This window comes from Mercurialis annua, linkage group LG7 (genome assembly GCF_937616625.2).
Source record: "Mercurialis annua linkage group LG7, ddMerAnnu1.2, whole genome shotgun sequence".
NCBI classification, from domain to species: Eukaryota; Viridiplantae; Streptophyta; class Magnoliopsida; order Malpighiales; family Euphorbiaceae; genus Mercurialis; species Mercurialis annua.
The window spans coordinates 34,259,827-34,276,082 of record NC_065576.1 but is presented as its reverse complement, the minus strand read 5'-3'; the positions used below and the strand labels follow the sequence as shown (position 1 = coordinate 34,276,082).

Here is a 16,256-nt window from a genome sequence, read left to right as displayed (position 1 = left end):
CCACATCAATAGTGAGAGGAACCCAATAATTCAATCTGCAACATGAAGTTACTATAGATTGATAAGGAGTTAGTAGACATTCTATACTAGATATAGAATCATAAGAGAGGTAAAGGATGAGCAGTCTGCTAGTGAACAACAGTTCAAACAGATATAAAGGGTAAAGTTAGAGATTAAATACTTAATGAACATTACCCTAAAAAGAGAAAAAGATGTGAAACAAATTTATAATAAGATTAAAAATCTTAATTATAAAAGGTACAATAAAATGTACGACCTGTAATATAAAATGAACTGGAAAGTTCAAGGAGTAAAAGGAAAGTGAATTCAAAGGTGATATCATAAAACTTAATAATAAGTTGATATCCCAAAAGTGAATTCAAAATTTGTACTGTATGTAAAGAAGTACAACGAAAAGGAAAAGTAATAAGATGTATTAAGAATATAAGTGTGGCTAGTAGTCAACTTCAAGGACGATTTCGGTATTTTCAAGGAGGAAAGAGGTCACAACAGAATCAGGGCAACTTCCAGAATCGTGGGAACTTCCAGCACCAGGGGAATTTCCAACATCAAAATATTAGGCCACAGCATCCACCTGGCTTTCAGTAGAGAGAGCAGGGCGAGTCTCTTCATAGGAAGTTTGACAAGATGATGGAGATGATGATGAAGAAGGATGCTGAGACGCAACAGACATTTAAAAATCATGCTGCCACCATCCATAATCTTGAGGTGCAGAATCAGCAGATGGCTAAAGCACTGCAAAGCAGAAATCAAGGGGGTTTACCATCTACTACTGAGGAAAACCCCAGAGAGCATCTCAAGGCTATTGAGTTGAGAAGTGGGAAAGCACTGGATGATCCATATGCAGGATGTGCTACAGTTGAGGCGGACAAGGAACAATGTGAGGGTGGCGAGCCTGAAAAGTTAGCTGCTAAACCACCTCCACCACCTCCTTTTGTGCCAAAGGTGACATTCCCACACAGAGTGAAGAAGCCGCAAGACACTTGGAAGTTTCACAAATTTCTTGAAACTTTTAAGAAGCTGCAGATAAACATCAGTCTGGCAGATGCGTTGAGAGAGATGCCGCATTATGCGAAGTTTTTCAAGGAGATCATCACCAACAAGCAGAGTTGGGATGCAGAGGGACCGGTACCAATGACAGAAAACTGTAGCTCAATCATATTGAGCAACCTACAGACCAAGCATAAGGATCCAGGGAGTTTCACTATCCCTTGTACTATCGCTAACATGCAATATGTTAATTGCCTTTGCAATTTAGGTGCTAGTATTAATTTGATGCCCTTATCCCTTTTTCGTAGTATGTTTGGTGATCAACAGGTACAGGCTACGCCGATGATGCCGCATCTAGCGGATCACTCTCTGAAGAAGCCACATGGGATTGTGGAAGATGTCTTAGTTAAGGTCAACAAATTCATATTCCCTGTGGATTTTGTTGTCCTTGACTATGCTGCAAACAAGGAGTGCCTGATGATATTGGGGTGACCATTCATGAACACTGGCAGAGCACTTATTGAGGTTCATGATGGCAAGCTCACTTTGCGGATTGGGGATGAAAGCGTCGAGTTTGACATGAGAAAGATCACACGCCATCCCAATTCAGGTGGAGAATGTATGCGGGTAGACATGGTGGATGAGTTAGTGGAAGAGCAACTAGCAGAGAACAAAGCCATCATGCCTTCTATGCTGAGTAAAGAGGAAGAAGCTGCAGAGGAGGAGTACATAGAGGATCCCGTCCATGAACCGTTGTTAAAAAGCAAGCACATTACTCTTCCCTCTTCAGAGAATCCACCAAAAGTGGAACTCAAGACCTTGCCTGCACATTTGCGATATGCCTTCTTGGGAGCTGATAGCACGTTACCAATTATCATCAGCAACAAGCTCACCAAGAAGCAAGAGCAAAGGGTCATTGATGTAGTCAAGGGACGTATCTTGGCTATTGGGTGGCAGATTTCAGACATCAGAGGGATTATCTGTCACGACCCATTTTCATGAATCGCGACCGGCGCTAGGGTGTGGGTAATGTAGTACCGAAACCCGTAGCTAGCCTTTCATTTAATTCATAAACACATAAACCTGCAGAAAACCAATGCTCGGGGGCAACCGAGACTTCAGCCTAAAACTAGCAGTTATAATATTCAACAGTTAATATAACATGCTTATCCAATTCTGAGTCTAAAAATAGGCATAACATAAATAATCCGAAATAATTATATAATATGCCAGAGCAATATAACTAGTCAGACCAATCCGACAAACAACTGTAATAATAATAAAGACGTCTAGTCAACTACTGCGGTCTAAGAATAAAATAGTTTGACAGTTTATCAAAATAAATGGAACCTCCGAGGAAAAGTAAATGCGGAGATCACCAGATCCTCTCAGATCATAACCTTGGGAAAAATTGGGAAAAACAACGGGGTCAGATATACTGAGATGAGTTCATACCACTATTTACATTTATTAAGTGGAAAACCTTTAAAACGTTTAAAAACATTTAATAACGATATTACGGATAATAGTTGGAACCCTAATCCACAATTCTAAATAATAATCATAATCCAATAGGTCTGGTCCCGAGAGCTGAGCTACACCGAGTTACCACTGACCACACTTATACCACAGTCCCGAGAGCTGAGCTACACCGAGTTACTCTACCTGGTCCCGAGAGCTATGCTCACACCGAGTTATCACATTTCCATATATACCTTACCCAGATCAATACCGGTGCGCACGCAGTCCTAATGATGCCCATTAGGTAGCATGTTCCAACTAGAATGCCATAATATAAAAACTGTTCGAAATATACGTACATTATATATATATTTACTATTAAAATAACAATTTACTTAATAAAGCGGTAAATAGTAAATATAAACTCACAGCTTGCTAATCCACGTGATAACCGGCAAGCAACTAATCCTGGTTCGCCTCTGAAGCACGAACAGTAGACGGGTCTAGACAAATAAAATAATTATTAAAAACAGATCCTAACTCTAGAGAGTACTAGACACCACATAGGACTAGCACAAATAACATGTCGGAATGAACAATCCAAAGCACACACAAATAATACCCATTAGGTAAATAAAGCCCAATTAATATAAGTATACTGAGTTCCCGCTTAAAATCCAATTTATAAATATTATTTAATAACTTTAAATAATAAATAATTTTCAAATAGTGGGTTAGCCGAGTTACCAATAACTACCAAGCTAACCTCACTGGTCGGGTGACCCAAGTCTAACCCGACTCAAAACAATTATCAATATAAACCCAAGTTCCTATTTATAAAATAAAATAACAAAGTAAATATCCATTTTAAAAGCGGAACTCAATAACTTCGATTCTAAGTAACCTAAGTTACAAATCAAAAACTTAATCATTTTAAGTTAATAAAAATTCAGTGACTAAATCGTACTTTAACCAATTAGGGGCTAAACTGTACTTTTGCCAATTAGGGACTAAATTGTACTTTAGTCAATTTGATATCCGAAATCAAATTAATTGCTTTTGTTTATAGTTAAAACAAATATAAAGTTACTAACCAAAAACTTAATTAAATAAGTTTTAAAAAAACATTTAGGGGCTAAATTGTAATTTAGCCAAACTTTTAATATTTGAAAATAAATATATTTACCCGAGTAATTATATTAACTTAAGTTTGCAAAACACTTATCGTTACAATTTACCAAATTATAATTTAAAGTGAAATTCAAATTATTTTCAAAACAATTCAATAGGTAATTAACTTGAAGGACTCACTTGCTTTAACATAAATATTTTGATAATCATAATGGCTAATTAGCCATCCCTTTCATTTTAAACAAACAGATTCCCTCCCTTAACCCATGAATTGCAGAAACCCATTTTCATACACCTTAAGCATTTAATACTCATGCTAACATTAAACATGAACATCAAACTCCAACGCCTAACCAAATCTAAGGTAAACCGAAGTAATGAGAACAAGAATTCCCAAGCAAGGATTACACAGAAACATTCAATGAAACTCAACCACGACAACGATTAAATGATGGAACAATACAAACCAAAAGCTTATACTAATATCGACTAATCATTCCAAGGGATTTGTAATCATAAACTTAGCAAAATCATGGCTAAAAAGAGTAAAGGGATTTCGGCAATAAAGGATTCAACAATCAAAGTTTATATAAACAAACAATATAACAACGGCGGCGATTGAAACGAGGTCGATTACGTACCGTTTTGCAAAACCGAGATAGGGAATCGAAGGGAATTGAGTCTAGAACGTCCGAGATCAAGCGGAATAAATTTCGATCTAGAAACGAACAAGAACGAATCAAATTACGCAAAGCCGTTCAAAAGCAAAATCTGGAAATCAAAGGAATTATGAAGCTTACCGGAACAGCGACTTTGAAAGAAGATTACGGCTTCGTTTCTCAGCGAAAGAACAAAAGAAAAGTGGCTTGGGTTAGTTTGTAGTGTGATCTAGGTTTTCTGTTTAGAAGTCGACCTGAAATAACGAGAGGAAGTAGGTCGAAAACAGGATGGAAGTGGGCCTGATGGAAGGGTCCACGAGAATGGCCTGGTCTCGAACGAGACCAGGCCTGCAGATGGATTCTCGTTCGAGAATCCTTGGATTCTCGAACGAGAATCATCGTTTTTTCTCAGGTCTCAATTGAGACCTGAGTCAAACGGAAGTGGTTCAACCACTTCGGTTGAACCACAACCCAAAGAAGGAATTTTTTTTTTAACCGAACCAAAAATGAATCGAACCACAATTAATTTACGAAACTTCAAATACCCCTCAAAACACATCCGGAACCACGTCGGAAATTAACAAAATAAATTCAAAATTTTACGGGATATTACATTCTCCCCAACTAACTAAAAATTCGTCCTCGAATTTATCACGGCAAGTAAATCACATCAGAACAACACGTAACACAAGTAAAAATTATAAAAAGTCACAGAAATCAAGATATCGTACCTCACGGAAATAGAAAAGGATAGCGGTTCCGCATATCCGACTCGGTCTCCCAAGTACACTCCTCTACAGAATGATTGCGCCAGAGAACTTTGACCATCGGAATCTCCTTGTTCCGCAATTTACGCACTTGCGTATCAACAATTTCTACTGGCTGTTCTTCATAGGACAGCTCTTGGTCAATCTCAACACTCTGGGGCACAATCACGTGCGAAGGATCAGAAACGCACTTTCTCAACATAGAAACGTGAAACACAGGATGTACTAACGACATGTCTGGCGGTAGAACCAGACGATAAGCCACAGCTCCAATCCTCTCCGAAATCTCATAAGGACCAATATACCTCGGTGCCAACTTTCCCTTGACACCAAAACGAACCACGCCTTTCATAGGCGAAACCCGAAGAAACACAAAATCTCCAACCTGGAACTCGATGTCTTTCCTCTTCGGATCAGCATAACTCTTGTGCCGACTAAACGCAGTCTCTAATCTCCGTTTGATCAACGGTACCTTCTCTGAGGTAATCTGAATAATCTCAGCTCCCGAGAGTTTACGCTCTCCGACCTCCTCCCAACAGATAGGAGATCTACACTTGCGCCCGTACAAAGCCTCATACGGCGCCATCTCGATACTCGCATGATAACTGTTGTTATAGGAAAACTCAATCAACGGCAAATGAGTATCCCAGCTACCCTGAAAATCGAGAACACACATCCTGAGCATATCCTCCAACGTCTGAATAGTCCTCTCAGACTGACCGTCAGTCTGAGGATGAAAAGCTGTACTGAAATCCAACCGAGAACCCAAGGATTCCTGTAACGCTTTCCAGAACCTCGAAGTAAACACAGAACCTCTGTCTGAAACAATAGAAACCGGTACACCATGCAAACTGACAATCCTGTCGATGTACAACTGAGCCAACCTCGAAGCAGTAAACGAAACCTTAATCGGAAGGAAATGAGCTGACTTGGTCATACGGTCAACTATCACCCAGATGGAATCGTACCCCTGTCGAGTACGTGGTAAGCCAACCACAAAATCCATAGCAATCCGCTCCCACTTCCACTCTGGGATAGGTAGTGGCTGCAGATAGCCAAAAGGTCTCTGATGCTCCAGCTTCACCTGCTAGCAAGTCAGACACTTAGAAACATACTCAGCGACATCCTTCTTCATCCCGCTCCACCAGTAGGTACCCATAAGATCATGGTACATCTTTGTAGAACCCGGATGGACACTATAAGCAGACTTGTGCGCTTCTTCCAGAATTTGGTCCCTCAAACCATCTGAATCCGGAACACACAATCTCGAACCATGTCTCAGAACACCATCCACAAAAGTAAACTCAGAATTTCTATCCTGCTGAACTTCCTCAATAATCCGTTTCAACTGTGGATCCTCAGCTTGTAAAGCTTTGATCCGATCAATCAAAACGGGTTGCACTTGTAAATGTGCTAACAAACTACCGGCCTGAGTAACCTGAAAGCAATAGCCTGAAGCTGTCAAACTGTGCCACTCTCTAACCATGGGTCTACGCCCAACCTCTGATATATGAGCCAAACTGCCCGAAGACTTGCGACTCAACGCATCGGCTACCACATTAGCCTTACCAGGATGGTACTGAATAGTACAGTCGTAGTCTTTGAACAACTCTAGCCACCTCCTCTGCCTCAAGTTCAACTCTCTCTGATCAAAGATATATTTCAGACTCTTATGATCAATGAAAATCTCACAAGTAGCACCATACAAATAATGCCTCCAGATTTTCAGTGCAAAAACCACAGCTGCTAACTCTAAATCATGCGTAAGGTAATTCACCTCATGCTTCTTCAACTGTCTGGAAGCATAGGCAATCACCTGTCCATGTTGCATCAGAACGCAACCCAAACCAATCCGAGACGCATCACAATACACTGTGAAACCATCAATGCCAGAAGGCAATGCCAACACCGGAGCTGTAGTCAAAATCTCCTTGAGCTTCTCAAAGCTCGCCTCGCACTTGTCAGTCCACTCAAACTTGACACCCTTCTGTGTCAGTTTAGTCAAAGGTGCAGATATTCTGGAGAAATCTTGCACGAACCGACGATAGTAGCCTGCTAAACCCAGAAAACTTCTGATCTCGGTAACTGACCTTGGCCTTTGCCAATCCATGACCGCCTCAATCTTCTTCGGATCAACCTTGATCCCATCTTTCGACACCACGTGTCCTAGAAAGGTGACCTGATCCAACCAGAACTCACATTTTGAGAACTTAGCATACAACTGATGCTCACGCAACGTCTGTAGTATAGTCCTCAAATGATAAGCATGCTCCTCCTCACTCCGAGAATAGATCAAAATGTCATCAATGAAGACGATAACAAATTGATCCAAAAACGGCTTGAACACTCTGTTCATCATATCCATAAACGCTGCTGGTGCGTTCATTAGACCAAAGGACATAACCAGAAACTCAAAATGTCCATAACAAGTCCGAAAAGCAGTCTTAGGCACATCTGCATCACGGATCCGAAGCTGATGATACCCAGACCTCAAATCAATCTTGGACGCACCCTGCAACTGGTCAAACAAATCATCGATGCGAGGAAGAGGATATCTGTTCTTGACAGTAGCCTTGTTCAACTGTCTGTAGTCGATACACAGTCGAAAGGAACCGTCTTTCTTTTTCACAAACAGAACTGGAGCACCCCACGGAGAAGTACTCGGTCTGATGAACCCGCTATCCAGCAACTCTTGTAACTGGTCCTTCAACTCCTTCAGCTCTGCAGGAGCCATCCGATACGGCGGTATCGAAATCGGAGCTGTACCAGAAACCACATCAATGCAAAACTCAATATCACGATCAGGTGGTAATCCAGGCAATTCCTCTGGAAACACATCAGTGAACTCATTCACTATCGGAACACTATGCATATCACCACTATCAACCTCCAAATCACGTACCACAGCAAGAAAACCCTGGCAACCCTTGCCCAACATCCGCTTCGCCTTGATGGCGGAAATCAGATTCTTGGGTGTCTCCGCCTTTTCTCCCTGAAAGGAAAAAGGTATATCACCTGGAATCCTGAACTCGACTGACTTCCCTCGACAGTCAATAGAAGCATAATGGCGCGACAACCAATCCATCCCCAAGATGACATCAAAAGAAAGAACGTCAAGCACAATCAAATCAGCACATAATTCTCTACCCTGAATAACCACTAGACACGAAGGATAAACAACGTCCACTACTACACCTTCAGACATAGGTGTAGACACAGGTAGAGGTTCACTCAAAACAGATGGTGACATACCCAATTTCCCAGCAAAACATGTAGATACAAACGAATGGGTTGCACCCGCATCAAATAACACTAAAGCATCTATAAAAGAAATCGAAATGGTACCTTGCACCACAGCATTTGATGCACGCGCATCCTGAGGAGTAAGTGCGAACACTCTGGCGTGACCTTGCGGCTGCTGCTGCGAACTCTGTCCAGTACCATAACCGTTGGAACCTCTACCGCCGTTACCACGGCCACCAAAACCTCTGCCACCAGAACCACGGCCCCGCTGGCCACCAAAAGATGCTGCAGGTTGAGAGTACCCTACAGACTGTGTAAATGCAGGTCTCTGCTGCTGATAAGATGACTGCGCCACACTGGAGTTAGACGTCTGCTGTCCAGATGTCGGACACTCCCTGGAGAAATGACCCGGCTGGCCACAAGTGAAACAACCTCCAGGAGCTAGCTGGCACTGACCATAATGCCTACGTCTGCAATTCTGGCAAAACGGAATGTTCGATCCACCACTGTACCCGCGTCCTGAACCACGGTTGCTCCCACTGCTACTGGAACTGTACGGAGCACTCCTGGCACTATGCCTCCCTTTGTTGTGAGTCCGTCGACTCCCCCTGTTGGCCTGAGAAGAGCCACTGTAGTAATTCCCACTACTATGCTGCACTGGGGCCTGCTGCCCCCCACTAGGAAGGTCACTCTTTCCCTTTTGATTCTGGAAAGGGTCAGAGATTGTTCCAAACTGAACCATCGAATTCTCCATCCGCCGCGCACTATCCACTAACCGGGCAAACTCCATGTTTGTCCCTATCAGCAAAGGGAGAAACTCCGAGCCTAAACCCTTAAATAACGGTCGTTCACTCGCTCTTGATCACCCTGTAGATCTGTAGCAAACCGCCCCAAACGTACAAACTCAGTAGTGTAGTCTGTCACCGATCTATCCCCCTTCTTCAAAGTTAGCAGCTTTTCTCTGAAACTCTCAGTAACAGAGAAGGGTAGATAGTAACCTCTGAACCTGATCACAAAATCAGCCCAAGACAAAGTATCCATAACTGGCCTGATATTATCGCGATACCAGTCCTTAGCTGGACCCTTCAGCGACATCTCCACAAGCATCACTGATTGACGATCAGAAGCTTGAATCCTCTAACTGTTGTACTCAAATTCCTCCAAAAAGTCAAGAGCATCCCCAGTACTATCAAAAGAAGTCGGATTCAACTTCAAGTAGATCATCACCAACTCTCTGTCTGTTGGAATGTGACCGACACCAGCAAGTCCACCAATACCAGCTACAGCACCAACCTGAGGTTGCTGTTGCTGCGCTAGCTGACCCAGTACAGTATACTGGTTCTGCAGAAGAGCCTGTTTGTTCTGCATCTCGACAATCCCAGCTAAGAAGGTAGTGAAGTCGAACGCTTGCATGTTTGGTGCTTGTTGCACCTCTGGTGCCTGCTGCACATTCGGTGCCTGAACACCTGCTGCACCGCGTCCTCTAGCTCCACCTCTACCAGCACCAGCTCCTCTGCCTCTACCAGCACCTCTACCTCTGCCAGCACCTCCACCTCGACCACCTCCAGCATTAGCCTGAACTGGTGGTACGTTCTGATCGACTTCCATGGAAATCGCATCATCAGCCACAGCATCTTGCTCTGCCGCAGCACGAGCACGAGTACGAACAACATTGTCCATATCCTAAGAATTGAACAAAGCAATATAAATAACACATAATTCATACCCAAGTATGAAACAAAACAATTAATAATTAGGATTTCCCGAGAAATCAACAGCAATAAAATACTCACCCAAGTGAAATAGCATTAACAATTAACAGCATCAAATCAACAAATAATGACTGACTCGACGCAATCCTATTGGTATAGGCAGAATGTTTTAAAATCAAAAGATGACGTTATTAAAGACATGACAGAATCCTATATCCGCAGTAGTTCCTAAGACACAACCATACTTAACAGAGTAAACACATAGCAAGCAAATGGCCTTGGTTTGAAACCAAAGCTCTGATACCAAGTTTGTCACGACCCATTTTCATGAATCGCGACCGGCGCTAGGGTGTGGGTAATGTAGTACCGAAACCCGTAGCTAGCCTTTCATTTAATTCATAAACACATAAACCTGCAGAAAACCAATGCTCGGGGGCAACCGAGACTTCAGCCTAAAACTAGCAGTTATAATATTCAACAGTTAATATAACATGCTTATCCAATTCTGAGTCTAAAAATAGGCATAACATAAATAATCCGAAATAATTATATAATATGCCAGAGCAATATAACTAGTCAGACCAATCCGACAAACAACTGTAATAATAATAAAGACGTCTAGTCAACTACTGCGGTCTAAGAATAAAATAGTTTGACAGTTTATCAAAATAAATGAAACCTACGAGGAAAAGTAAATGCGGAGATCACCAGATCCTCTCAGATCATAACCTTGGGAAAAATTGGGAAAAACAACGGGGTCAGATATACTGAGATGAGTTCATACCACTATTTACATTTATTAAGTGGAAAACCTTTAAAACGTTTAAAAACATTTAATAACGATATTACGGATAATAGTTGGAACCCTAATCCACAATTCTAAATAATAATCATAATCCAATAGGTCTGGTCCCGAGAGCTGAGCTACACCGAGTTACCACTGACCACACTTATACCAGAGTCCCGAGAGCTGAGCTACACCGAGTTACTCTACCTGGTCCCGAGAGCTATGCTCACACCGAGTTATCACATTTCCATATATACCTTACCCAGATCAATACCGGTGCGCACGCAGTCCTAATGATGCCCATTAGGTAGCATGTTCCAACTAGAATGCCATAATATAAAAACAGTTCGAAATATACCTACAGTATATATATATATTTACTATTAAAATAACAATTTACTTAATAAAGCGGTAAATAGTAAATATAAACTCACAGCTTGCTAATCCACGTGATAACCGGCAAGCAACTAATCCTGGTTCGCCTCTGAAGCACGAACAGTAGACGGGTCTAGACAAATAAAATAATTATTAAAAACAGATCCTAACTCTAGAGAGTACTAGACACCACATAGGACTAGCACAAATAACATGTCGGAATGAACAATCCAAAGCACACACAAATAATACCCATTAGGTAAATAAAGCCCAATTAATATAAGTATACTGAGTTCCCGCTTAAAATCCAATTTATAGATATTATTTAATAACTTTAAATAATAAATAATTTTCAAATAGTGGGTTAGCCGAGTTACCAATAACTACCAAGCTAACCTCACTGGTCGGGTGACCCAAGTCTAACCCGACTCAAAACAATTATCAATATAAACCCAAGTTCATATTTATAAAATAAAATAACAAAGTAAATATCCATTTTAAAAGCGGAACTCAATAACTTCGATTCTAAGTAACCCAAGTTACAAATCAAAAACTTAATCATTTTAAGTTAATAAAAATTCAGGGACTAAATTGTACTTTAACCAATTAGGGGCTAAATTGTACTTTTGCCAATTAGGGACTAAATTGTACTTTAGTCAATTTGATATCCGAAATCAAATTAATTGCTTTTGTTTATAGTTAAAACAAATATAAAGTTACTAACCAAAAACTTAATTAAATAAGTTCTAAAAAAACATTTAGGGGCTAAATTGTAATTTAGCCAAACTTTTAATATTTGAAAATAAATATATTTACCCGAGTAATTATATTAACTTAAGTTTGCAAAACACTTATCGTTACAATTTACCAAATTATAATTTAAAGTGAAATTCAAATTATTTTCAAAACAATTCAATAGGTAATTAACTTGAAGGACTCACTTGCTTTAACATAAATATTTTGATAATCATAATGGCTAATTAGCCATCCCTTTCATTTTAAACAAACAGATTCCCTCCCTTAACCCATGAATTGCAGAAACCCATTTTCATACACCTTAAGCATTTAATACTCATGCTAACATTAAACATGAACATCAAACTCCAACGCCTAACCAAATCTAAGGTAAACCGAAGTAATGAGAACAAGAATTCCCAAGCAAGGATTACACAGAAACATTCAATGAAACTCAACCACGACAACGATTAAATGATGGAACAATACAAACCGAAAGCTTATACTAATATCGACTAATCATTCCAAGGGATTTGTAATCATAAACTTAGCAAAATCATGGCTTAAAAGAGTAAAGGGATTTCGGCAATAAAGGATTCAACAATCAAAGTTTATATAAACAAACAATATAACAACGGCGGCGATTGAAACGAGGTCGATTACGTACCGTTTTGCAAAACCGAGATAGGGAATCGAAGGGAATTGAGTCTAGAACGTCCGAGATCAAGCGGAATCAATTTCGATCTAGAAACGAACAAGAACGAATCAAATTACGCAAAGCCGTTCAAAAGCAAAATCTGGAAATCAAAGGAATTATGAAGCTTACCGGAACATTGACTTTGAAAGAAGATTACGGCTTCGTTTCTCAGCGAAAGAACAAAAGAAAAGTGGCTAGGGTTAGTTTGTAGCGTGATCTAGGTTTTCTGTTTAGAAGTCGACCTAAAATAACGAGAGGAAGTAGGTCGAAAACAGGATGGAAGTGGGCCTGATGGAAGGGTCCACGAGAATGGCCTGGTCTCGAACGAGACCAGGCCTGCAGATGGATTCTCGTTCGAGAATCCTTGGATTCTCGAACGAGAATCATCGTTTTTTCTCAGGTCTCAATTGAGACCTGAGTCAAACGGAAGTGGTTCAACCACTTCGGTTGAACCACAACCCAAAGAAGGAATATTTGTTTTTTAACCGAACCAAAAATGAATCGAACCACAATTAATTTACGAAACTTCAAATACCCCTCAAAACACATCCGGAACCACGTCGAAAATTAACAAAATAAATTCAAAATTTTACGGGATATTACATTATCCCTTCAGTACTGATGCATCAGATTCATTTAGAGGATGAGTCTAAGGCATCTGCGCAAAGACAGAGACGACTGAACCCAAATATGAAAGAAGTGGTTCACAAGGAGATTGTGAAGCTACTTGATAAGGGCATCATCCATCCCATTTCAGATAGATCATGGGTCAGCCCAATTCAATGTGTGCCTAAGAAAGGCGGGATGAAAGTCGTAGAGAACAACAAGGGGGAGCATATTTCTACTCGCACAGTTACTGGGTGGCGAGTGTGCATTGATTACAGGAAGCTGAACGCCGAAACTAGGAAGGATCACTTCCCGCTTCCTTTTATTGATCAGATGCTAGAGCGGGTGGCAGGACATGCGTTTCACTGTTTTCTGGATGGTTACTCTGGGTACAATCAGATCATTATTTTCCTAGAGGACCAAGAGAAGACCACCTTTACTTGTCCATATGGCACTTTTGCCTATCGCCGCATGCCGTTCGGTCTTTGCAATGCGCCTGCTACGTTTCGGAGGTGCATGACTTTGATCTTCAATGATATGATTGAAGACATCATGGAAGTGTTCATGGACGACTTTTCAGTATTCGGGGACTCCTTCGAGTCTTATCTTCAAAATTTAGATCGAGTCCTGCAGAGATGCGAAGAGACGAATCTGGTGCTGAACTGGGAAAGATGCCACTTCATAGTGGAAGAGGGCATTGTTTTGGGGCACAAGATATCCAGCGAGGGCATCGAGGTTGACAGGTCAAAGACAGAGGTGATCGAGAAGCTTCCACCTCCAATCACAGTGAAGGGAGTCCGTGCCTTTCTGAGGCACGCAGGTTTTTATCGCAGGTTCATCAAGGATTTTTCTTCCATAGCGCGTCCTTTGACTAACTTACTTGTCAAGGATGCGCCTTTTTTGTTTACTGATGCCTATTTAGCTTCTTTTCTCAGGTTAAAGGAAGCATTGGTTACTGCCCCAGTCATATCTAGTCCGGATTGGGATCTGCCCTTTGAGATCATGTGCGTGCAAGCGATCAAGCTTTGGGAAGCATTCTGGGGCAGAGGAAGGACAAGAAGCTTCATGTCATCTATTATGCGAGTCGCACTCTAGCAGGTGCTCAACTGAACTACACGACCACAGAGAAAGAAATGTTAGCTGTAGTATTCTCTTTGGATAAATTTAGACAGTATCTGCTTGGCTCAAAGTTATCATTTACAGTGATCACGCTGCACTGCGATACCTTGTTGCGAAGCAAGATGCCTAGCCTAGGTTAATTTGGTCGGTGTTGCTCCTGCACGAGTTTGACTTGGAGATCAGAGACAAGAAAGGGACAGAGAATGTGGTAGCAGACCACTTGTCGCGGTTAGAGGTTCCTGAGCAAGTGACAGAGGGCGAAGTTATCAATGAAAGGTTTCCTGATGAGGCACTTATTCTCATTAAGGATACAATGAATCCATGCTATGCAGACTCGACCAACTATCTCTCAGCTGATATTATGCCTCCTGACATGAGCAGTCACCAGCGCAAGAAGTTCCTCTCTGATGTTAAGCGTTATCTCTGGGATGAGCCATATGTATTCTGAGTCTGTGCAGATGAGATGATTCAGAGATGTGTTGCAGAGGAAGAAATGTTGGCCATTATGACTCAGTGCCATTCTTCGGATTATGGGGGTCATTACGCTTCAGGTATGACATCAGCACGGGTACTAGAGAGTGGTTTCTACTGGCTTACATTGAATAGGGATGTGAGAGACTTTGTGCAGCACTATGACAGATTCCAACGGACATGCAATATTTCGTGACGCGACGAGATGCCTCTATCTTCTATTCAAGAAGTGGAAATATTTGACGTCTAAGGTATTGACTTCATGGGACCGTTTCCTGTATCATGTGGGAACTTGTACATCTTGGTTTGTGTCGACTTTGTGTCGAAATGGGTGGAAGCAACTGCTTTACCTACTAATGACGGAAAGGTGGTCATAGCGTTCCTAAAGAAGTTGATAAATCGATTTGGGGTACCGCGGGCGATCATTAGTGATGGGGGTATACACTTCTGCAATCGGCAGTTTGCAGCACTGATGAAGAAATACAATGTGTAGCATAGAGTGGCAACCCCATATCATCCCTAGACAAGTGGACAAAAAAGGCATTCAAAACGCTAACCGGTATGTCCCCTTACAGACTAGTCTACGGAAAGGCATGTCACTTGCCTGTGGAGCTTGAGCATCGCGCATACTGGGCCATTAAAGAGCTTAATTTCGACTCAAGGCTTTCAAAGCAAAAGCGACTTCTGCAGCTAAATGAGCTTGATGAGTTTCGCTTGTCAGCATATGAGAATGCAAAGTTGTACAAGGAAAAGACCAAGAAATGGCACGATGCTCATATTGTGCCGAAGAAGTTTACAGAAGGCAGTCATGTGCTACAGTACAACTCTCGCTTGCGATTATTCCCTGGCAAGCTGAAATCGAGATGGAGCGGTCCTTTTAAAGTGAGAAATGTAGCTGACCATGGTGCAATTGAGCTCAAAAATGCGAGTGGGGAGACTTTCAAAGTCAATGGTCAAAGGTGCAAACCGTACTTAGGACCATTGACAGATGAAGGATGAGAGTGTTATACTCTCGACTCACCGACTTGAATCAGGTACCCACGGTCAATGCTAGTGACCTTAAACAAGCCAATTTGGACGACTTTCCAACTGTATTGTTTTATTTTGTGTATTTCGGTTTTCATTTTATCTTTATTATTTACTTTTATCTCACTTAGTGTAGATGCGATTTTTATTTCATTTTGTGTTATTTTATTTTGTTCAGATTTATCCCGGTGGGGTTATTGTTTTGTGTTATGCAGGAAAAACTGGACTAACTGGACTGACTGGATTGAATACAGGTGGGCAACTTCGTCAAGTGTGCAAACGCACAAATTCTAGTGTGCGAACGCACACTCATTTTATAAAGTGTGCGAACGCACACTAAGATATGTGCGAACGCACACTCATTAAAAGAGTGTGCGAACGCATAATCGCACACTCTCCTCACCTAAGATGCAAAATAGGTTTTAATGTTAAGGAGGCCATTAAATTTCTTTTCAT

The 16,256-nt window shown here is 41.3% G+C and overlaps 2 protein-coding genes across 2 annotated transcripts; both read left to right on the top strand.

Annotated features, from left to right (window-relative positions):
* The first annotated feature begins 648 nt into the window (after positions 1-648).
* LOC126657067 (uncharacterized) lies at positions 649-1,503 on the top strand. Its single transcript, XM_050351691.1, has 2 exons — positions 649-1,257; positions 1,339-1,503. Exons 1-2 carry the CDS (start codon positions 649-651, stop codon positions 1,501-1,503), a joined length of 774 nt encoding a protein of 257 aa, XP_050207648.1.
* Positions 1,504-15,335: 13,832 nt separating this feature from the next.
* Positions 15,336-15,773, top strand: LOC126657066 (uncharacterized). Its single transcript, XM_050351690.1, has one exon. The coding sequence runs from the start codon at positions 15,336-15,338 to the stop codon at positions 15,771-15,773; it is 438 nt and encodes a 145-aa protein (XP_050207647.1).
* The last annotated feature ends 483 nt before the right edge of the window (positions 15,774-16,256 follow it).

What these genes read in the sequence shown, in the direction of transcription:
- LOC126657067 (XM_050351691.1), top strand. Translation starts at nt 649, where the DNA reads ATGATGGAGATGATGATGAAGAAGGATGCTGAGACGCAACAGACATTT. An exon ending in CTATCGCTAACATGCAATAT is followed by an intron (nt 1,258 to 1,338) that starts GTTAATTGCCTT and finishes GGTGATCAACAG; the next exon opens with GTACAGGCTACGCCGATGAT.
- LOC126657066 (XM_050351690.1), top strand. Translation starts at nt 15,336, where the DNA reads ATGTCCCCTTACAGACTAGTCTACGGAAAGGCATGTCACTTGCCTGTG.